Source organism: Anomaloglossus baeobatrachus, chromosome 7 (assembly GCF_048569485.1).
Source record: "Anomaloglossus baeobatrachus isolate aAnoBae1 chromosome 7, aAnoBae1.hap1, whole genome shotgun sequence".
Taxonomy (NCBI): domain Eukaryota; kingdom Metazoa; phylum Chordata; class Amphibia; order Anura; family Aromobatidae; genus Anomaloglossus; species Anomaloglossus baeobatrachus.
In genome coordinates, this window is record NC_134359.1 from 62,248,132 (window position 1) to 62,270,692 (window position 22,561).

Consider the following 22,561-nt stretch of genomic DNA (forward strand, 5'->3'; position numbering starts at 1 on the left):
GTAATGGTAAGACCCTGCATACTGTACCGTCCTCAATGCTGGGAGCCTGATTTATAGTCAGCGGCTCTGGAGATTGCACAGGCTGACACACGTCTCCGTTTTCCTGTCCACAAGCGCAGATCTCTGCAGGATGGAGACACCACAATGTTATTACTGCTCTGCGGCCAATGTACCGGCTGATTTCCAACTTATATTTTCCAGTGTAACACATTTTATGCTGGAAATGTTGCTACCATGAAGTTTACAATAATTATGTACCATTATAAGAGTGTAGAGGTCAGGTAACCTGCGGCGCTCCAGCTGTTGTGAGGTGTCAGGGCATGTTGGGAGCTGGAGCTTCAGAACAGCTGGAGGGGCGCAGTTTGCTGCCTCCGATGTGATGTGCTGAAGTGTACTGGGAGCGGATGGGAATACTGTCCATATACAAAAGCAAGTCACTGAAAAAAAAACAAAAAAAAAAAACACAACAAATGCAAAAAAAATTTGCAAAGATGGATGAAGGAAGTGTGAGCATTTCTTGTCATCTGTATTTTGCCCCTGTGCTCCCCCAGTCTTTATTGTGAGGGTCTGATGCATCCTGTAGTGGTTTAGTGTATGACCATAAGCCCATAAGGCCTCGTGTGATCTGCTGCTCAGGACTCTGCTTATTAGCCGGATGGACTAATTACACTACTATATCATGAGATCAATAATTATTAGTTGCCAGATTTCAATTATTATATTAATGCATAATTACAACCTTTTTAATCCGCCTACATTTGGAAGATCTCCGTTTTCCATAGTTACATATAGTTACATAGTTACTTCGGTTGAAAAAAGAACTAGGTCCATCTAGTTCCCCCTTCCTCCACCAGTTCTACATTTAGTCACTAAGTCATTTATAACCAACAATGTTTTGTGTAGTGAGGAAATCATCCAGCTCTTTTTTGAAAGCTGTTATAGTATCTGCCATTACTACCTCTTGTGGTAGTGTATTCCACAGTCTGACTGCTCTAACTATAAAGAATCCTTTCCTATTTAGCTGCCGGAATCGCTTTTCTTCCACTCGCAGTGAGTGCCCCCTGGTCCTTAGTATTGTCTTTGGAAGGAATAAGTCATGTGCCAGTCCTTTATATTGACCACACATGTATTTATACATATAAATGAGATCTCCTCTGAGACGTCTTTTTTCTAAGCTAAACAGATCTAACTTTTTCAATCTGTCATCATACGGGAGGCCTTCCATTCCTTGTAATAGTCTAGTTACCCCGCCTTTGAACTGACTCTAACTTCTGAATGTCCTTTTTAAAATGTGGAGCCCAAAACTGGATCCCGTATTCCAGATGTGGCCTTACAAGTGATTTATAGAGGGTAACAATACGTTGGGATCCCGGGATCTAATCTCTCTTTTTATACACCCTAGAATCTTGTTTGCTTTTGCAGCTGCTGCCTGACATTGAGTGCTGCTGCTCAGCTTATTTGTAATGAGAATACCCAAGTCCTTCTCCTGTTCTGTAGTCCCGAGTTTACTTCCATTTAATGTATACGCAGTTATAGGATTACTCCGTCCTAGGTGCATTACTTTACATTTATCAACATTAAATCTCATTTGCTAACCATCTGCCCATTCTGACATCTTATCCAGATCTTTTTGTAATATTGTACTATCCAGGTCAGTTTTTAATATCCTACATAGTTTGGTGTCATCGGCAAAGACTGACACTGTACTATCAATCCCATCCACAAGGACATTAATAAAGAGATTAAAAAGAATCGGTCCAAGCACAGATCCCTGCGGCACCCCACTGCTGACTATGGCCCATTTAGAGAATGTACCATTTATGACTACTCTACTCTTCCGGCAGTGCATGGGTTTTTCCTGCTTTGATTTAAAAGCTATAATCTACCTAATACTTCTCACAGCTGAGGATCTGCTTCAGTCGATCTAGTCTAGGGAATCCTGCCAACTAATGACTTCAGCAGAAATATTTCATCAGGCCTGAGGGTTTGTTAGGCTAAGGGTACCGTCACACTTTTGAGACGCTCCAGCGATCCCACCAGCGAGCTGACCTGGTCAGGATCGCTGGTGCGTCGTTACATGGTCGCTGGTGAGCTGTCAATCAGGCAGATCTCACCAGCGACCAGTGACCAGCCCCCAGCGACGCGTGGAAGCGATGCTGCGCTTGGTAAATAAGGTAAATATCGGGTAACCAAGGAAAGCACTTCACTTGGTTACCCGATATTTACCTTGGTTACCAGCGCACACCGCTTAGCGCTGGCTCCCTGCACTCCTAGCCAGATTACACGTCGGGTTAATAAGCAAACCGCTTTGCTTATTTACCCGATGTGTCCTCCGGCTACGTGTGCAGGGAGCCACAGCACTGGCAGCCTGAGAGTGGCGTACGCTAGTAACCAAGGTAAATATTGGGTAACCAAGCAAAGGGCTTCACTTGGTTACCCAATATTTACCTTGGTTACAGCTTACCGTGGCTGCCAGAAGCTGGCTCCCTGCTCCCTGCACATTCAGATCGTTGCTCTCTCGCTGTCAAACACAGCGATGTGTGCTTCACAGCGGGAGAGCAACGTCCAAAAAATGAACCAGCACTGTGTGTAACGAGCAGCGATTTCACAGCAGGCGCCAGATCACTTCTCAGCTATAGCGATCTCACTATGTTAGAAGTACCCCTAAGTTCAACCAGATTTTTTAAAGAGTTTATCTTCCTCAAAACTGCTTCAACAACTCTTGGAAGTTTTTTCAGATTTATTTTTATATTAAATTCACTTTGCCATTCATATGAGGAGTTTTAAAGGGGTTCTCCACTAATAGAACAACCCCTTCTGATTCCACGTTTCCCCCAGGTAAAATAATAAAAAGACTATACTCCCCTCCTATTCTCGCGGTGTCCGGGCTCGCGGTGTCCGGGCTCGCGGTGTCCGGTTGTGAATTCAAGAGGGCCCCGCATCCAATCAGCGCCAGCTTCCTTCTCCCCGACTTCAGACCAAACAACAGGAAGTGAGCGCAGCCACAGCGCTCACTTCCTGTTGATTAACTCGTTTGGTCCAAAGGCGGGGAGACAGAAGCCAGCACTGATTGGACATGGGGCTCGTGTGATGTCACAACCCCACTTGAGCCCCGACACTGTGAGCCCGGACACCGCTGGAAGATCGCCAGTACGAGAGGCGATTATAGTCTATTATTTTAGTTGGGGGAAACATGGCATTAGAAGGAGTTGTCCTAGTAGTGGACAATCTCTAAATTTTTTATTTCTCGGAAGAGATTATGGAAAAAAATGTCTGTTAGAAAAAAGGGGACGTGACTTCTGTTAAATGGATCTTGAAGGAAACTTCTCCAAACTGATAAATTAAAAGGCTGCAAAACGCTTCAGGAAAAGAAAAACTCCCCCAAACACGAGCATCTCCTGAAGCAGTTTTGATTTGAAAAACTCGTGGTTTCTCAAAAGAACTCCATTTGGACACAGCAAGGCGCCCGGGTTATACGCTTTTAGCTGGGCTCATTTAGGATATGTTACCACACAATGTATCTCCTGTGCCTCCGGGATATCCACAACAGTAACACCATTGTGAAGACTGATCTGCACCAGGTGAAATTCCCACCAACATCCACATAAATTGACATGCTGTAGACCTCAGACATGAAGCTCATCAGTTTATGCTAAAGGATATTTTTTGTAGCTTGTGTATGAGATTTCTTAAAATTTCATGCAATCCGCTGGCACTAGAGTTAGGCTACTTTCACACATCCGGTTTGAGCTCTGCAGCTCAATCCGGCTGTGAAACCTATGCAACGGATGCGGTGAAAACACCGCATCCTTTGCATAAGTTTTTACATGCGGCCGGTCCGTTTTTTTCCGGTTGCGGCACGCTACTGAGCATGCGCAGTGGAAAATGCGTTTTTTTCCGCATCGCGCCGCATCCGGCATCCATAGGCATGCATTGAAAATGCGCCGCAGCGGCCGGATGCGGCGCAATGCGGTTTTTTTGCCGGAGCAAAAAACGTTGCAGGGAACGTTCTATCCAGCCGCCGCATTTATTTATTTTGCCGCATCCGGAAAAAAACGGATGCACCGCAAAGCCATCAGGTACAATCCGGTTACAATGCAAGTCTATGGGGATAAACCAGATGCGATACCGGATCCGGTTTACCCTTTTTTTTCCGGATTGTACCTGATGGGAAAAAACTGATGTGTGAAAGTAGCCTTAGATGGAACGATCTGCAGGACTCTGGTCTATCAACGAGGTCAGTAGTCTGTGGCTGCGGGATGGGAGTCTCACAAATCTTTTACCTTCCCGGATACCTGGTGCAGCTTTTGATTACCCAGGCTAGTGAGATGTCATCTGTGCAACATGCCACTAAGATGACGTTGCACCACCCCAACTAATCAAAAGTCACGCCGGGTGTTCAAGAAAGTAAGAGATTCGTGGCTAGAGACTTCAGACCTTGGCGATGGAATGGAGTCCTACAAATCAATCCGCCAATTTTCCAGAAGTAAATGTCGCTACGTGTGAACTTGCCCCTAACACAGCCAATTTAGAAGATCATTTTAGATAAATGACCCCAGCAAATACAGTGGAACCTCGGTTTACGAGTAACCCGGTTTGCAAGCATTTTGCTATACGAGCAAAGCTTGCTGTAAATTTGTAACTCAATTTACGAGCAAGCTTTGCTGTACGAGCAAATACTTTGCTGTACGAGCAAATACTCATTGCACACACTTCCGGTTCCGTACTTTAACCGTGCTCTGACCCGCTCTTGCAGTCCACACAAACACGCACATATTATGCTCTCCTTACCTTCCGTTCCATTGCTGGCCTCCTGGTTCTTGCAGTTCGCCAGTACAAGATGTGTATCGGGTAACCATCGCGACGATGGAGGAACTTCCGCTGTCAGCCACTACTCAAAGGCAGCGTGCTGACCAGAGGCAAGTCGCTCCTGCCTTTGACGTCAGCGCTCTGGCAGGGGAAGCTCTGGGGCATCGGTCGTGATTGTTACCCGATACACATCCTGCACCGGCGGACTACAAGAACCATGAGGCCGGCGATGGAACGGTAGATAGCATAGGAGCATAGTGTGTGTGTGTGTGTGGAATGGCACAATAGGGGACCAGGATGGGACATTGCACAAGTTGTGGAACGAATTGTCTGAGCTTCCATTATTTCCTATGGGAAATCTTGCTTTGCTACACGAGTAACTTTGTTAACAAGCACACTCCCAGAACGGATTGTTCTCGTAAGCCAAGGTTCCACTGTATCTGTGAAACAAAGTGAAGCTTATATTTACCTGTTCTAGGGTCTGGTGGTGTACTAGGCAGAATGGGACTCTCAGGTTTGGACTCAGTAGAGGTATCTGCGGTCCTGTTACTACTGCCCTGGGACGAATGACTCAGTATCTGGTAGTTGCCATCTTGTCCACTGCGACTCATGCACAAAAGAAAAATGCCAGATAGCATAATGGTGACACACAGGACCACCGCCGTGCTGATAATCTATATTAAAAGATAAAAATGCAGACTAATTTCCATAATGTCACTTTTTTTTCGTTGTATCCACATATTGCAGTCACTCAAAAATATCTCCCGGATCTGTGCTTTCCTTAACCAAGAATCTGCAAAAACATTAGTGCATGCCCTCATCATCTCCCGCCTCGACTACTGCAACCTCCTGCTCTCTGGCCTCCCTTCCAACACTCTTGCACCCCTCCAATCTATCCTAAACTCTGCGGCCCGCTTATTCCACCTCTCCCCTCGCTACTCCCCAGCCTCGCCACTCTGCCAATCCCTTCACTGGCTTCCCATCACCCAACGACTCCAGTTCAAAACATTAACCATGACATACAAAGCCATGCACAACCTGTCTCCTCCCTACATCTGTGACCTAGTCTCCCGGTACCTACCTGCACGCAACCTCAGATCCTCACAAGATCTCCTTCTCTGCTCCTCTCTTATCTGCTCTTCCCACAATCACGTACAAGATTTCTCCCGTGCCTCCCCCATACTCTGGAATGCTCTACCTCAACACATCAGACTCTCCACTACTATGGAAAGCTTCAAGAGGAACCTCAAGACCCACCTCTTCCAACAAGCCTACAACCTACAATAGCTCTCAGTCCAGTACACCACTGCGCAACCAGCTCTGTCCTCACCTATTGTACCATCACCCATTCCCTGTAGACTGTGAGCCCTCGCGGGCAGGGTCCTCTCTCCTCCTACACCAGTCTGCCTTGTACTGTTAATGATTGTTGTACGTATACTCTCTTTCACTTGTAAAGCGCCATGGAATAAATGGCGCTATAATAAATAAAGAGAATTTTGTTTACTTACCGTAAATTCTTTTTCTTATAGTTCCGTATTGGGAGACCCAGACCTTGGGTGTTTAGCTTCTGCCTCCGGAGGACACACAAAGTACTACACTTAAAAGTGTAGCTCCTCCCTCTGAGCCTATACACCCCCTGGTGAGCCAGTCCCAGCCAGTTTAGTGCAAAAGCTGAAGGAGAATAGCAACCCACAAGTAGAACAGAGCAAGAACCGGAACAACCGGAGACTCTGTCCACGACAACAGCCGGTGATAACACGCGGAACAAGAAATTGCCAACAGGCAACAGGGAGGGTGCTGGGTCTCCCAATACGGAACTATAAGAAAAAGAATTTACGGTAAGTAACAAAATTCTCTTTTTCTTTATCGTTCCTTTGGGAGACCCAGACCATGGGACGTTCCAAATCTGTCCCTGGGGGCGAAATAAACAGAAAAACTAAGAAGTAGGCAGAACCTAACTTCACAAATGGGCGACAGTCGCCTGAAGGATGCGTCTGCCCAAGCTCGCATCTGCCGAAGCATGAGCATGCACTTGGTAGTGCTTCGAGACGGTATGCAGGCTAGTCCAAGTGGCAGCCTGACAGACTTGTTGGGCCGTAGCCTGGTGCCTAAAAGCCCAAGAGGCACCGACAGCTCTGGTCGAGTGTGCCTTGATCCCCGGCGGGGGAGGCACCTGAGTACTCTGGTAGGCGTCCGAAATGGTCGATCTAATCCAACGGGCTAAGGTCGGCTTAGAAGCAGGGAGGCCCTTGCGCCGACCTGTGGTTAGCACAAAAAGAGAGGTGCACCTCCTGAGCGCAGCGGTGCAAGATACATAGATCCGGAGAGCACGCACCAGATCTAGAGTATGCAGCGCTTTTTCAAAGCGATGAACAGGGGCCGGACAGAAGGAAGGTAAGGTAATGTCCTGGTTAAGGTGGAAGGGAGAGACCACCTTAGGAAGAAAGTCCGGAGTCGGACGGAGAACCACCTTGTCTTGATGAAAAACTAAAAAAGGTGACTCAGAGGAAAGCGCAGCCAAATCAGAGACTCTCCTGAGAGAAGTTATGGCAACTAGAAAGGCCACTTTCTGAGAAAGACGATACAAAGAAAACTCCCTAAGAGGCTCAAAAAGGGGGTTTCTGCAATACAGTGAGGACCAAGTTAAGGTCCCAGGGATCCAAGGGCCGCCGATAAGGCGGAATGATGTGAGACGTGCCTTGCATGAAGGTGCGGACCTGAGCCAGTCGAGCGAGACGACGCTGGAACAGAACTGCTGATAGAGCTGAGACTTGTCCCTTGAGAGAGTTGAGGGACAGTCCTAGCTGCAGACCGGACTGTAGAAAAGACAGAAGGGTCGGCAAAGAGAATAGCCAAGGAGGATGGCCGGTAGAGCGACACCAGGACAGGAAAATTTTCCAAGTCCTGTGATAGATCATAGCGGAGGAAGACTTACGGGCCCGAGTCATAGTGGAGATGACTTCAGGAGGAATACCAGAAGCCGTCAAAATCCAGGACTCAAAAGCCACGCCGTCAATTTGAGGGCCGCAGAATTCGAGCGGAAAAACGGACCTTGCGAGAGTAGGTCTGGACGGTCTGGGAGATGCCACGGCATCTCTACGGACAGTTGGAGCAGGTACGGATACCAAGCTCGCCTGGGCCAGTCCGGTGAAATGAGGATGACTCGACGGCCCTCCATTCTGATCTTGCGCAGGACTCTGGGCAAGAGAGCTAGAGGGGGAAACACGTAGGACAGACGAAACTGGGACCAGTCTTGAACCAGAGCGTCCACGGCGAAGGCCTGAGGATCGTGGGAGCGAGCCACGTAAACAGGAACTTTGTTGTTGCGACGGGATGCCATTAGGTCCACGTCCGGAGAGCCCCATTTGTTACGAGGGGGACCCGGGGAAGCGTGCCAAGATGGGAAATGGACTGCTTCCGCCGGTCAAGGTCCACTGTGCGGTGTAAGGGACCGCCGCTATGGTGGGTGAAGAGTGAGCGGGTTGCTGCTAGCGATCGTCTGGAATGTCACAGACGATCTATGTACACCGATCTGCCCTAACCCGTGAGGGTTGTATGGCACAGATCTCACGGCTCGGTGTACCTGTTGCACGGGGAAGCACAGAGGTGCCCACGCACGTGTGCCAGTGGAAGTCACGAGAATATGGCACGAGGGTAGCACAGAGGTGCCCACGCACGTGTGCTTTCAATAACCAGGTGAGTCCAATGGAGACTTGAGGAGCTCACCTGGGACAGGAACACGGCCTGTTGACGGGGGTACTGCCGGAGCAGCAAGGCAGGAACACGGCCTGCAAACGAGGTACTGCCGGAGCAGCAAGGGCCAAGCCCACAAGAGACAGTAATGCCTGAGCAGTGGCGTGGCAGCACGCTGCCAGACATCCAAACATAGAAGGACGGTCGCGCGCCGCCATGATGGCAGGGGGAGCTTTTAAGGAGGTGCAGCTCCACCCGAGGGCGGGCGCGAGGCGGAGATGACGGACTTGACCCAATCAGGGTCCACGACGTCCCAGCCTGGCCAGTCAGGATTCACCACGTCACCAGCCTTGTCATCAAGCCGTGTGACGTCAGTGAGCGAATCAGGACCCACCACGCATTGCACATGCTCAACCTCCTGCCTCTGGGAAATAGAGGCGGGATCCTCGGTCTCACAATGTGCAGAGATAACGGGAATCTCACTGCTTCCCTGAGCAGTAAACCTCTGCACATTGCGCAGCCTCGCAGACCTTCGGGGCCGCTGAGCAGGAGAGTCTGCGGCAGGCCAGGAATGGGAGACCGCTTCACTCCTTGTAACAGGCGAACCACTAGGTGTCACCCTTCTGCTGCCTCTCTGAGAAGGTATCTCCTGCACACTGCGCAGTCTGGCAGACCTTCGGCGCTGCTGAGCAGGAGTGCTCGTGGCAGGCAAGGAATGGGAGACTGCCTCAGTCCTTGCCTCAGGAGAGCCACGAGATGTAACACCCATTTGCGGCAGATTGACTGAAACACTGCCGGGTGCAGGGACCACTCGCCACCGTCCACGCATTGACGGCTGAGATAATCTGCCTCCCAGTTTTCCACGCCTGGGATGTGGACTGCGGATATGGTGGACTTGGAGTCCTCCGCCCATTGAAGGATGCGTTGTACCTCCATCATTGCCAGGCGGCTGCATGTCCCGCCTTGGTGACTTATTTAGGCAACCGCTGTCGCGTTGTCTGACTGGACTCGAATGTGCCTGCCCGCCAACAGATGGTGAAAAGCTAGGAGAGCTAGAAGCATGGCTCTGGTTTCCAGCACATTGATTGAAAGGGCTGACTCGGACAGAGTCCAAGTGCCCTGCGCTCTGTGGTGGAGACATACCGCTCCCCAGCTGGATAGTCTGGCATCCGTGGTGAGAATCACCCAGGACGGGGCCAGGAAGGAGCGCCCTTGGGACAGGGAGAGGGGCCGAAGCCACCACTGAAGAGAGCTCCTGGTCCGTGGCGACAGAGCCACTAACCTGTGTAAGGAGGAAGGCCGCTTGTCCCAACAGCGGAGAATGTCCAGCTGCAGGGGGCGTAGATGGAACTGGGCAAAGGGAACAGCCGCCATGGACGCCACCATTTGACCCAGCACCTGCATCAGACGCCTGAGGGTATAATGGCGGGGCCTCAGCAGAGAGCGCACCGCTAGCTGGAGTGACTGCTGTTTGATTAAGGGCAACTTCACAAGTGCCAGCAAAGTCTCGAACTGCATCCCTAGGTACGCGAGACTCTGGGTCGGAGTCAGAGTGGATTTGGGAAGATTGACAAGCCACCCAAATTGGGCTAGAGTGGCGAGAGTGAGCGAGACACTCCGCTGACAGTCTGCGCTGGATGGAGCCTTGACTAGAAGGTCGTCCAGGTAAGGGAGCACTGCCAACCCCTGGAGGTGCAGAACCGCAATCACTGATGCCATGACCTTGGTGAATACCCGAGGGGCCGTGGCTAACCCGAAGGGGAGAGCCACGAATTGGAAATGATCCTCTCCTATTGCAAAACGTAACCAACGCTGGTGTGAAACTGCAATTGGCACATGTAGATAGGCATCTCTGATGTCGATGGATGCCAGGAAATCCCCTTGGGTCATTGAGGCAATGACTGACCGCAGACACTCCATGCGAAAATGCCGCACCCGGACATGCTTGTTGAGAAGCTTGAGATCCAGGATGGGCCGGAAGGTACCGTCCTTTTTGGGAACTAGGAAGAGGTTTGAGTAAAAACCTCTGAACCGTTCCCGAGCGGGAACTGGTACAATTACTCAGTTTGCCTGCAAGGATGCCACGGCCTGTGAGAAGGCGGCGGCCTTGGAGCAGGGGGAAGTTGAGAGAAAAAATCTGTTTGGCGGGCTGGAAGAGAATTCTATCCTGTAGCCGTGAGATATGATATCTCTCACCCACTGATCGGAGACTTGTTTTAACCAAGCGTCGCCAAAGTGGGAGAGTCACGAGGAGGCTGCCTTAGTGGCAGAACCTCCTGCGGTCTTCTGCGGACGCGCTTTTGGGCGCCAGTTGGATTTCTGGTCCTTAGCTGAGTTAGCGGACGAGGCAGGGGGCTTAGAGGACGACCAGTTGGAGGAACGAAAGGAACGAAACCTTGACTGATTCAAACCCTGGGCAGGTTTCCTGGTCTTGGTTTGTGGCATGGAAGTACTCTTCCCGCCAGTAGCCTCTTTAATAATTTCATCCAGCTGTTCACCGAACAGCCGGGAACCAGCAAAAGGGAGCCCAGCAAGGAACTTCTTTGAAGAAGCATCTGCCTTCCACTCTCGAAGCCACAAGATCCTGCGGATAACGAGGGAATTAGCCGAAGCCACCGCAGTGCGGTGAGAAGCCTCTAGCATGGCAGACATGGCATAAGATGAAAAAGCTGAAGCTTGAGAAGTTAAGGCAACCATCTCAGGCATAGATTCCTTGGTGAGGGAATGCATCTCCTCCAGAGAAGCAGAGATGGCTTTGAGAGCCCACACGGCTGCAAAAGTCGGGGAAAACGCGGCCCCCGCCGCTTCATACACAGATTTGTCCAGAAGGTCAATCTGATGGTCAGTGGAATACACAACGGTCCGGGCTGAGAGCCTAGACACCGGGGGGTCTACCTTTGGTGAATGAGCCCACTCCTTGACCACCTCAGGCGGAAAGGGAGAACGGTCATCAGAACCACGCTTTGGAAAGCGTTTGTCAGGACAGGCCCTGGGTTTGGTCACAGCGGTCTGAAAACTGGAGTGGTTAAAGAACACACTCTTTACTCTCTTAGGCAAGGGAAACTGGTGCTTTTCTGCCAGAGAGGGTTGCTCCTCTGATACTGGCGGATTGAGATCCAGTACAGAATTAATAGAAGCAATCAACTCACTAAGATCTGAGTCACCCTCGGAAAGATCGATGGGGTACATGGAGTTAGCCTCCGAGGCCCCCGTAAGGGCATCCTCCTCATCTTGCGAGTCAGCTCTTGAATCAGAGCCACGGGATGAGGAGGGGGAGGAAACCCTGCGCCTTCTCTTAGGAGGACGGGGTCTGGGACCTGATGATGAATCCTCTGTGAGCTCCGATGGACGGAGGTCAGAGGATAGGGATCCTAAAGGACCCTTAGCAAGAGCATTAGAGGCACCCTGTGAAGGGGGCTGATGCATATTCATCAAAGTCATGGACTCAGCAAATGACTGGGATTTAGACCTAGAGAAGGACTCTACCCAGGCCGGGGGTTCAGCCACAGGTGCAGAGGCAGCCGGAGAGACCACTGGGAGTGAGAGTCCAGGCTGTGGCACCGCCAAGTTAGAGCAGACATCACAATGTGGATAGGTGCTCGGTTCAGGCAGCAGGAGCTTACATGCAGCGCATACAGTATAAAGCTTTGGAGCCTTGCTCCTCGTGTGAGACATGTTGCTGGAGTAGGGACTCTGCAAGAGAATGAACCCCAAGGAGAATATACAGAGGTCCACAACCAGAGACCGGCTGTGGCTTACCAGACCGCTGGAAGCGGTGTTGTGTGCCCTCAAGATCCCGAAGCCCGGACCCCCAATGCACAGCACCTCAGCAGGGATGCAGAGTGCAGAAAGGCCCAGCGCAGAGTGAACTCTGCCTGAGAAAATGGCCGCCGGAGCGAAGAGAAGGGGCGGGACTTGGGGGCCTTCCTGTAGGAGAGCGGGAACTGGAGGGCCATAGAGACCTGCAGGGGAGGAGACACGCCCCAGCAGTTGGGAGTGTCCCTCCCCTGTGCAGGACGGCCGCCGGGAGGAGCCGTGCCGGTCCCTCTGCATGAGTGACATGCGAGGGTAGTTAACAGAAACTAGGCCTCCGTCAAAGCCAGGGCCTAAATTTAAGCGGCGAGGCCGACAAGCAGGCACCATCGGCGCGGTTTTCGGGTGAAAGCTAGAGAACCCGCCGGAAATGCCAAAATAAATACATTCAGCATACTCTCCCCATACAATAAAGAACAGGGACCCCCAACACATAAACGTCTCAGGTACTTAGCTGCTGAGACGCAGGGCCAGGTCCCTGGGGATGAGTGCTCCGGTCCAGCAGAATCCTCAAGGGGCTGTGGATGGAGATCGGTCTCCTGCCAGGCATGGAGACCGTGCTGGCTCCCACTTCAAGCCAGAGCCCAGGAGGGATGGTAAAGGAGCACGGCATGTAAGGCTCCAGCCTTGGAAATCAACCTTACAACACCGCCGACACAGTGGGGTGAGAAGGGACATGCCGGGGGTCCAGACGTGGACCCGCACTTCTTTAATCTCTTCCAAAAAAGGAAATCATGAGAATGCATGTGTGGATGTATGCCTCCTGAACACAAAGCGATAAACTGGCTGGGACTGGCTCACCAGGGGGTGTATAGGCTCAGAGGGAGGAGCTACACTTTTAAGTGTAGTACTTTGTGTGTCCTCTGGAGGCAGAAGCTAAACACCCAAGGTCTGGGTCTCCCAAAGGAACGATAAAGAAAATAATTATTAATAATAATAATAATAATAATAATAATAATAATAATAATAATAATAATAATAATAATAATAATAATAATGAGGTTTTTTGGCCACACTGACAAATTGCCAGGATTTTGTGAAGATAGCTACAAACAAACATTATGTCTTGGACATACCTGAGCCTTCCCATAGAAGAAAGCCGAATCAATGCTGTCCACATCACGTTCTCCAACACTTATGAGAATGCACACTATAATAACAGGTATGCTGCAAGGATAAAAACAACAAAGAGTGAAAAAAAAACCCCACTATGTAAGGACAAGTATTAAAACATGTAAAGGCCGCTTTAGGGTCACGGAATTCGTGACGCACATCCGGCCTCGTTAGCGACGTCCTTGCGTGTGACACGTAGGAGTGACCGTTAACGAGCGATAATACTCACCATATCGTTGCTCGTTGACATGCTGCTATATTCCCAAATATCGTTACTGCAGCAGGTACGATGTTGCTCTTCGTTCCCGAGGCAGCACACATCGCTTTGTGTGACACCGCAGGAACGGGTAACCTCCCCTTACCTGCAGCCGCACACAATGAGGAAGGAAGGAGGTGGGTGGGATCTTCGTCCCGCTCATCTCCGTCCCTCTGCTTCTATTGGTCGCCCGCTTAGTGACGTTGCTGTGACGCCGAACGAACCGCCCCCTTAGAAAGGAGGCGGTTCGCCGGTCACAGCGACGTTGCTAGGCAGGTAAGTCCGTGCGACGGGTCCTAGCGATGTTGTGCGCCACGGGCAACGATTTGCCCATGACACAACCGACGGGGTGCGGGCACGCACGCTAGCGATTTCACAGCGTGTAAAGCGGCCTTAAGTGATGTACATATCCCAAAGCAAAAAGTGTCCAGAAAGTACTTACCCCCATCCAGCCAAGGCGATTATCACAGTTGGAATATTCCCAACCTCTCTTTTCGTTAGTAAAAATAATGATAAAGATATCAAACCTAGGAAGCAAAAAATATACAGATTATTAGTGATCATAATATGTACATTTTACATATGTGATATTTACATATCAATTGCTGTATGAAGGGCATACGATTGGATAATATGCTGCCAGGATATCGGAGAGGCCATTGCTGAAGTCTTAAACAAAGAGGTTGCAAAGTGTTTAGCTATTTTTTCCCTGATGCAGCAATACATCAACCTGAACACTGCATATGATATTGATATGATATATGATATAAGATAACACTGATATTGCAACACAGCCCAGTGCAAATAAGTGAAGATGCTACATGTGATCAGGTCTGGAGGGTAAAAAATAAATGCACTTGAACGGAGCTGTGGTGCAATGTTTGACAGCCTTTGTTCTGGAGTGGTACAGAGAGGAAAAAAAATAAATAAATAAGAGATCATTCAGCTATATCAAAGCAGCCCTCAATGCTAAATTCTTAGGATTACTAATGGCATCTGCATTTGTGAAGGCCTAGGCTATGAATCGTTTGTAAAGTGTAATATAATAAGATAAACTGTCCTTTGAATGCTTTATGTATTGCTTCTCCACATATACCTAATTGCAATATTAACGGAATGTATAACCGAAACAAATTATGCTTAGGGCCAAGTAGAATAAGTTTTAGTTCATGAATAAGTAACTGACATTCTTGAATAGAGGAGATACTTATCTGTAGTTTCAAATAAGTAACTGACATTGTTCTATTGATAGACTCTCGTCTTTGTCTAGACACACTTGAATGTTTTGCTAACGAATGTTGCTAAGACTGTTCAAACAAGGAATGAACTATGCCCAAGCTAGCTGGTTAATAGATAACGTGGATGTACTGAGTAAGCTATATACTGTGTGTGTGTGTGTGTGTGTGTGTATGTATATATGTGTATATGTATGTATGTATATGTGTATATATATATATGTATGTATGTATGTATGTATGTATGTATGTATGTATGTATGTATATATGTATGTATGTATATATGTGTATGTGTGTATGTATGTATGTATATGTATATATATATATATATATATATATATATATATATATATATATATATATATATATATATATATATATATATATATATATATATATATATATATATATATATATATATATATATATATATATATATATATATATATATATATATATATATATATATATATATATATATATATATATATATATATATATATATATATATATATATATATATATATATATATATATATATATATATATATATATATATATATATATATATATATATATATATATATATATATATATATATATATATATATATATATATATATATATATATATATATATATATATATATATATATATGCGCTATGTTTTGACTACAAGGGTCAGAAGAGCACTGTGCTTCTCCCGTATAGAGATAAGTCTCTGTGTGGTCATTTCTCCTGATTCATCTGCGCAGATCTGATGTAGAATCCTCCTCAGAGACCCTGAGAGAGACCCCCTGGAGGTCTCTCCCCAACATATTCAGACCACACTAAACAATATGTTAAAGAAATAGTCTCATGTTGTCTCTTGAGCAGCTCACAGATAGGCAGTCTCCTTACTTCCTGGCATCTGGAGGGGCGGGCTCTCCTCCTCGAGTGACAATTCTGGTGACCAGCAGCTGTAGTATTAGTAGACCTATAAAGCTCAGCACAAGTCCTGCTGTATCACATTCAGCCATCAGTGGTCTGTTCTGGAGTCTACATTGTTATCACTGCATTTACATACAGAGATAACAGAGCATTTGAGAATGAAAGTCTTGATTAGCAGAACTGCCTTTAACCCCTTCACCTCCAGATTTTCCGTTTATTTTTTTGCTCCCCTTCGTCCGAGAGGCATAACTTTTTATTTTTCATTCAATATTGCCATATGAGGGCTTTTTTTTTGCAGGACGAGTTGTACTTTTCAATGAAACCATAAGTTGTACCATATAATGTACTAGAAAACAGCAAAAAAAATTCCATGTGCGGAAAAATAGCAAAAAAGTGAAATTGCACAATTGTTTTGGGGATATTTTATTCACCGTATTCACTATATGGTAAGATTGATGTGTCTGTGTGATGCCTCAGGTCGGTACGAGTTTGTGGACACCAAACATGTATAGGTTTACTTTTTTAACTAAGGGGTTAAAAAAAATATTCAGAGGTTTGTCCAAAAAAGTGGCACACTTTTTGCACCATTTTCTGCGAACTGTAGCATTTTCACTTCTTGGGATATGGGACTCAGTGATGGCATATTTTTTTAATCTTGAGCTGACGTTTTTAAGAGTACAATTTTTATAACGATGCTGGGTTCTGATCGCCTGTTACTGCACTTTGCGCAAAATTTGCGAAGACCAAAAAGAAGGGAATTTTGTTTACTTACCGTAAATTCCTTTTCTTCTAGCTCCAATTGGGAGACCCAGACAATTGGGTGTATAGCTATTGCCTCTGGAGGCCACACAAAGTATTACACTTAAAAGTGTAAGGCCCCTCCCCTTCTGGCTATACACCCCCAGTGGGATCACTGGCTCACCAGTTTTAGTGCCAAAGCAAGAAGGAGGAAAGCCAATAACTGGTTTAAAGACCAATTCAATCCGAGGAAACATCGGAGAACTGAACCATACCACATGAACAACATGTGTACCCGAAAAAACAGAAAAACCCCGAGAAAACAGGGCGGGTGCTGGGTCTCCCAATTGGAGCTAGAAGAAAAGGAATTTACGGTAAGTAAACAAAATTCCCTTCTTCTTTGTCGCTCCATTGGGAGACCCAGACAATTGGGATGTCCAAAAGCAATCCCTGGGTGGGTAAAAGAATACCTCATGATAGGGCCGTCAAACGGCCCTCTCCTACAGGTGGCCAACCGCCGCCTGAATGACTTATCTACCTAGGCTGGCGTCTGCCGAAGCGTAGGTATGCATCTGATAATGCTTGGTAAAAGTAAGTAGACTCGACCAGGTGGGTGCCTGACACACCTGCTGAGCCGTAGCCTGGTGCCGTAATGCCCAGGATGTACCCACGGCTCTGGTAGAATGGGCCTTCGGCCTTGAGAGAACCAGAAGCCCAGTAGAACTGTAGGTTTCAAGAATTGGTTCCTCGAGCCCCCGAGCAAGGGTGGATCTGGAAGCTTGCGACTGTTTACGCCGACCAGCGACAAGGACAAAGAGTGCATCCGGGTGGCGCAGGAGCGCCATGCGGGAAGTAGAACCTGAGTGCTCTCACCAGAACCAACAGATGCAAATCTTTCTGAAATTGATGGACTGGACGAGGACACAAAGAAGGTGAGGTGATATCCTGATTGATATGAAAATGGGATACCACCTTAGGGAGAAATTCCGGAACCGGACGCAGAACTACCCTGTCCTGGTGAAGGACCAGGAAGGGAGTTTGTATGAGAGCGTTGCTAGCTCGGAAACTCTCCTAAGAGACGAGACCGTTACTAGAAGGCCACTTCCCGTGAAAAACGGGAAGGGAGACATCCTTCAAAGGCTCGAAAGGCGGCATCTGGAGAGCAATTAGAACCTTGTTCAGATCTCAGGGCTCTAACGGCCGCTTGTACGGAGTGCTGAGAAGACAAACTCCCCGTAGGAACGTGCGTACCTGAGGAAGTCGTCGTTTCTGAAAAAAATACAGATAGCGCTGAGATTTGTCCCTAAAGGGAACTGAGCGACAACCCATTTTCCTACCTAGATTGCAGGAAGGAAGGAAACATAGACGATGCAACCGGCCAGGGAGAAACACCCTGCGCCGAGCACCGAGATAAGAACATCTTCCACGTCCTGTGGTCAATCTTGGCGGACGTTGGTATGCTAGCCTGTCTCATGGTGGCAACCACGTCCTGAGGTAATCCTGACGACACTAGGTTCCAGGACTCAATGCCACACCATCCGGTTGAGGGCCGTAGAATTCAAAAGACAGCCAGTCTGATTGGTCTGGTAGTGCCCCCGGTTAGCCTACCGTGAGGCACCACAGAACCGAGTACCACAACATCCTCGGCCAATTTGTAGCGACGAGGATGGCGCGGCCGCAGTCGGTCTTGATCTAGCGCAGTACTCTGGGCAACAATGCCAGAGGTGGCACCTAAGGTAGCTGGAACTGCGACCAATGCTGAACTAAGGCGTTTGCCGCCAGAGCTCGATGATTGTGAAACCGTGCCATGAAGCTGGCACATTGTTGTTGTGCCGTGACGCCATTAGATCGACGTCCGGCCTCTGTCAGCGGCGCCCGATCTCCTGAAACCCGTCCGGGTGAGGAGACCATACTCTTTCGGCCACACCTCAGCGACTTAGGAAGTCAGCTTCCCCATGTCCCTGATGTACTCCGCTCCATCCAGCATCTTCTCCAGGGGCTGTAGATGGAGCACGGTCTCAGTGCCTGGAGACCGGTAAATCCCACTTCACCCAGAGCCCTGTAAAAAGGGATGGGGAAGGAATCAGCATGTGGGCTCCTGCCGCCGTACCCGCAATGGGTACCTCAACCTTACAAACACCTCCGACATACAGTGGGGTGAGAAGGGAGCATGCTGGGGACACTATATGTGTCCTCTTTTCTTCCATCCGACATAGTCAGCAGCTGCTGCTGACTAAAAAGTGGAGCTATGCGTGGATGTGTTGCCTCCTTCGCACAAAGCACAAAACTGGTGAGCCAGTGATCCCACTGGGGGTGTATAGCCAGAAGGGGAGGGGCCTTACACTTTTAAGTGTAATACTTTGTGTGGCCTCCAGAGGCAATAGCTATACACCCAATTGTCTGGGTCTCCCAATGGAGCGACAAAGAAAAATGTAATTTTGGCGTTTAGATTTTTTTTGCCGCTACGATGTTTACCAATTAGATTAATTGATTTTATATTTTGATAGATCGCACATTTCTGAATGTAGCGATACCAAATGTGTGTATATTATTATTTTTTTTTATTTTTTTTTAACAGTTTCATTTTCAATGGGGCGAATGAGGGTTGATTTGAACTTTTAGGTGCTTTTATTTATTTATTTTACTAGTCCTCCTAGGGGACTACAAGGATCAGCAGCCTGATCGCTCTGATCAGGAGAAATGCTCCATTCTTGTTACAACTGCTCCTCTGCCAGCTGTAGCAGGAACTACGTCATGATAGCGACAGGAGTCGTCACATGACCCTGTGCTTTGATGGCTGCAGGGAAAGGCGCGTTCCCCACTGTGATGGTTTAAATCACACTATCACATTTTGACAGGGCGAATTAAGGGGTTAACAGGCATGGGTGGATCGCGGATCCACCTGTGCCTGCGAAGCACACGTCTGCTGTTCAAATCAGCAGACATGTGGGAGGAGTAACGCTGGCTCATTGCAGCAGCCGGTGGTGATCACCCTTTCACGATTTATGACGTGCCGGTAGATCCTCAGTCGTGAAGGGTTTAAACCTACAGGACTAATGATTTTCCAGGATTTATAGCAGTAGCTTGTCTGGAGCTGAGTGGGGGAAAGGGGGACCAAGCAACTGCTGTATACAAATCAATGGGCTGGAAAAAGGTGGTTAGGATGTTAGGTGATAACTCCTCTACTGTAATGTAAGTAATGTGCACGCAAGGCCAGGGTCTGGTGGTTGAGCTCCATGGAAACCAGCTGTACACTAACAAAAAAAAACCAAAACCTCTCTATGAAGAAGAATAAAAGCAGGCAGAAAAAGCAAGTAAATTATAAACTTGCCTATTTTCAGGCTAAATAATTAAAGCCATTTAATAAGTTGAGAATACCCTACAAAATCTAATAAAACACTTGCTGCAGTGGGGTAGAAGTTGCTCTACAGATCCCCATTCTAGAAATACATTAAAGGCTCTATAGTCTATACGTATCATTGCAATATACATTCTTATAACGAGCCATAAAGTATACTCAAACATTTTTATGGCGATAGGAGAATGAATATATGATAAAAGCCTGTGCCAAGTCATAGTTAAAGGGAACCTGTCAGCAGGTTTTTCTTATGTAAATATTAATATTACTGTAGGGGTGCATGTTCCACCAAAAGTGACACCTCTTTTGAAGCGATCCGATGTGCCAGTCATACTAAATTTAACAAAGCCATATGCAAATCAGGCTGTAAGTGCACTAGGGGCGTGTCAATGCACATTAAATCTACAGCCCAAGTGCAATGACACGCCCCCAGTACACGTCCACCCTGATTTGCATATGGCTTCTACACTAGATTTCTCCTCCCTGACAGAGGATCTCAGCAAAAAAGGGGTCACTTTTACTGGGGTGGGGTGGCGTGGATTACAGGGTCCCCAACCGAAATTAATTGTAGATATTCTGGAGTTTGTTTGGCGCCTGTAGCATCAGTATTACAATACCTGTCCACAGATATGTACTGTAGAGGGCACTGTACAGGATCACAAACACCAGGATCTGCCCCACAATGTTCCTTTCTTTTATGATGAAGTTCCATAGCATCATTCCAATGCAGACGATAAGCTGGAGAGACAGAAAAACAATCAGAAGATCCTACAGAGCCTAGACATATAGGAAAGTAAGCAGTCCGGGCAACGATGAGCATTTCTGACCGTCAGACGTTTTCTACATACATCACAATGAGATTTGCCTACAATATAATTGATGTACTCTGATCCTTTCCCTACCACTGAAAAAATGGAAAGACTGTAATAATCATTCATGAATTTCTGATATCCAAAGCCAGGGGAGAAACCATCCGCACAACTTGTGGGTAGACATTTCCAGATTATTGGATGCTTAAAATTAAAGGGGGTTACACCAAGTTTGGAAGTTATTTTCTATCCATAGGATATGGGATAACGTCCCCCATCACTAAAGGTTCAATCATTGGGCTCCCAAAAAGTCCCATCTGAATGGAGCGGATATGCGCACTATGGGACTGCAGAAGATAGGGGAGCATAGACTCCCATAAGAATGAATGCGCGGAGGTTCGGATGCACGACCTGTGCTCCATTCATACTGGGGTTTTAAGAGCTCTGTTCTTAGGATTTGGAAAGGGGGGGGGGGGGTCACAGCAATTAAGACATTATCTCCTATCCTATGGGTAGGGGGCAATTAAACTTTGTACAATCCCTTTAAAAATTGTTTATATAGGGAAGGCCCATATCAGACATGTGTCACTAGTGACAGTCATGTGGTTTCTGGCAACTGAACGTCACAGCGTTTGGCTGCACAAAATGCTCCCTGACTTTCCATTGTTCCTGCTGTCAGTATTCATTGGTATATAATAATAATAATAATAATATATTTATTCATCTATATAGCGCTATTAATTCCACAGCGCTTTACATACATTGTGAGCCCCAATGGGGACAGTGTTGCCAATCTAAATTCCCTATCAGTATGTTTTTTTGGTGTGTGGGAGGAAACCCATGCAAACACGGGGAGAACATACAAACTCCTTGCAGATGTTGTCCTTGGTGGGACTAGAAACCAGGACCAGGTAGCTTTCCTGCTGGATTTTCATCTCTCACCCTTTTGGACCTAGGAGGAGCTCAACTTCCACCCAGCTGCTCATCAGTATCGTCTTGGTGCTTAAATACTCCCTTTTTCCCTGGACCGGTGCTGGTGATACTATTCAGTTCATTCTAGCTCTGGTTGCAAGCAGGTGGCTTGCTCTCATCTGTAATATTGTTGCTGAACGTCTGCCGGTGTCATCTGTGGATAAATAGTTCATGCTTTTGCCCCATATATGTCCCCCTTGTGTTTTCCTTTAGTGTTTAGTGGGGTTGATGACGAGCTCATCCCACCTGTTTCCTATTTAGAGTGCAGCACTAGGGATACTTAGAGTCAGCTATCAAGCCTGGTGCATAGGTGTGGAATCTATGTAGGGTGCTAAGGGACCCCAGGAACCAGCAGTAGGTTTCGTCAGGGGTCACCATCTCCCCATTTCCCTAGACGCAGGGGTTTCCTTCCCTTATCTTTCACCGCTCGATTTGTACTTCCCCATACCTAGTGTGACAATGACTTGGCAAGTGATTAAAAAGACAACTGACCAAATTCCCACCCACCCCAAAATATTAAAGTATGATTACACCTTATGATGATGAGTATAAGCTTTATTCTTTTACCACCCATAACACATCCTAATATTGAGGACTCAGTCTCAAATGGCTTCTATATGGCAACCACCCTGGAAATACTAACTTCGCCAGTATCTCTGCAGCTCTTGGCTTTGGCAAACGACCCCATAATAGGTTGAGCTGAAGCTTTATATACGATAGGCTCTTACCTGAGCAAGAAACAGGTTGGCAGTGAGCATATGAGGAAGACGCTTATACTTCTTGCTCAGGAGTAACACAGCCAGAGACCAGATCTGTAAAAATAAAATAAACCAAA

At 47.5% G+C, this 22,561-nt stretch overlaps 1 protein-coding gene across 2 annotated transcripts in view; it reads right to left on the reverse strand.

The window, feature by feature from the left end:
• The window catches only part of GPR155 (G protein-coupled receptor 155), an 88,408-nt gene that overhangs the window by 23,019 nt on the left and 42,828 nt on the right, over positions 1-22,561 (reverse strand). For both annotated transcript variants that reach the window (XM_075317355.1, XM_075317356.1), the window contains exons 6-11: positions 22,455-22,538; positions 20,563-20,683; positions 14,127-14,211; positions 13,392-13,482; positions 5,279-5,483; positions 28-123 (exon numbers count right to left, since the gene is read on the reverse strand). In XM_075317355.1, the coding sequence (XP_075173470.1) occupies positions 28-123; positions 5,279-5,483; positions 13,392-13,482; positions 14,127-14,211; positions 20,563-20,683; positions 22,455-22,538 (682 nt within the window). The remainder of the gene's footprint in view (positions 1-27; positions 124-5,278; positions 5,484-13,391; positions 13,483-14,126; positions 14,212-20,562; positions 20,684-22,454; positions 22,539-22,561) is intronic.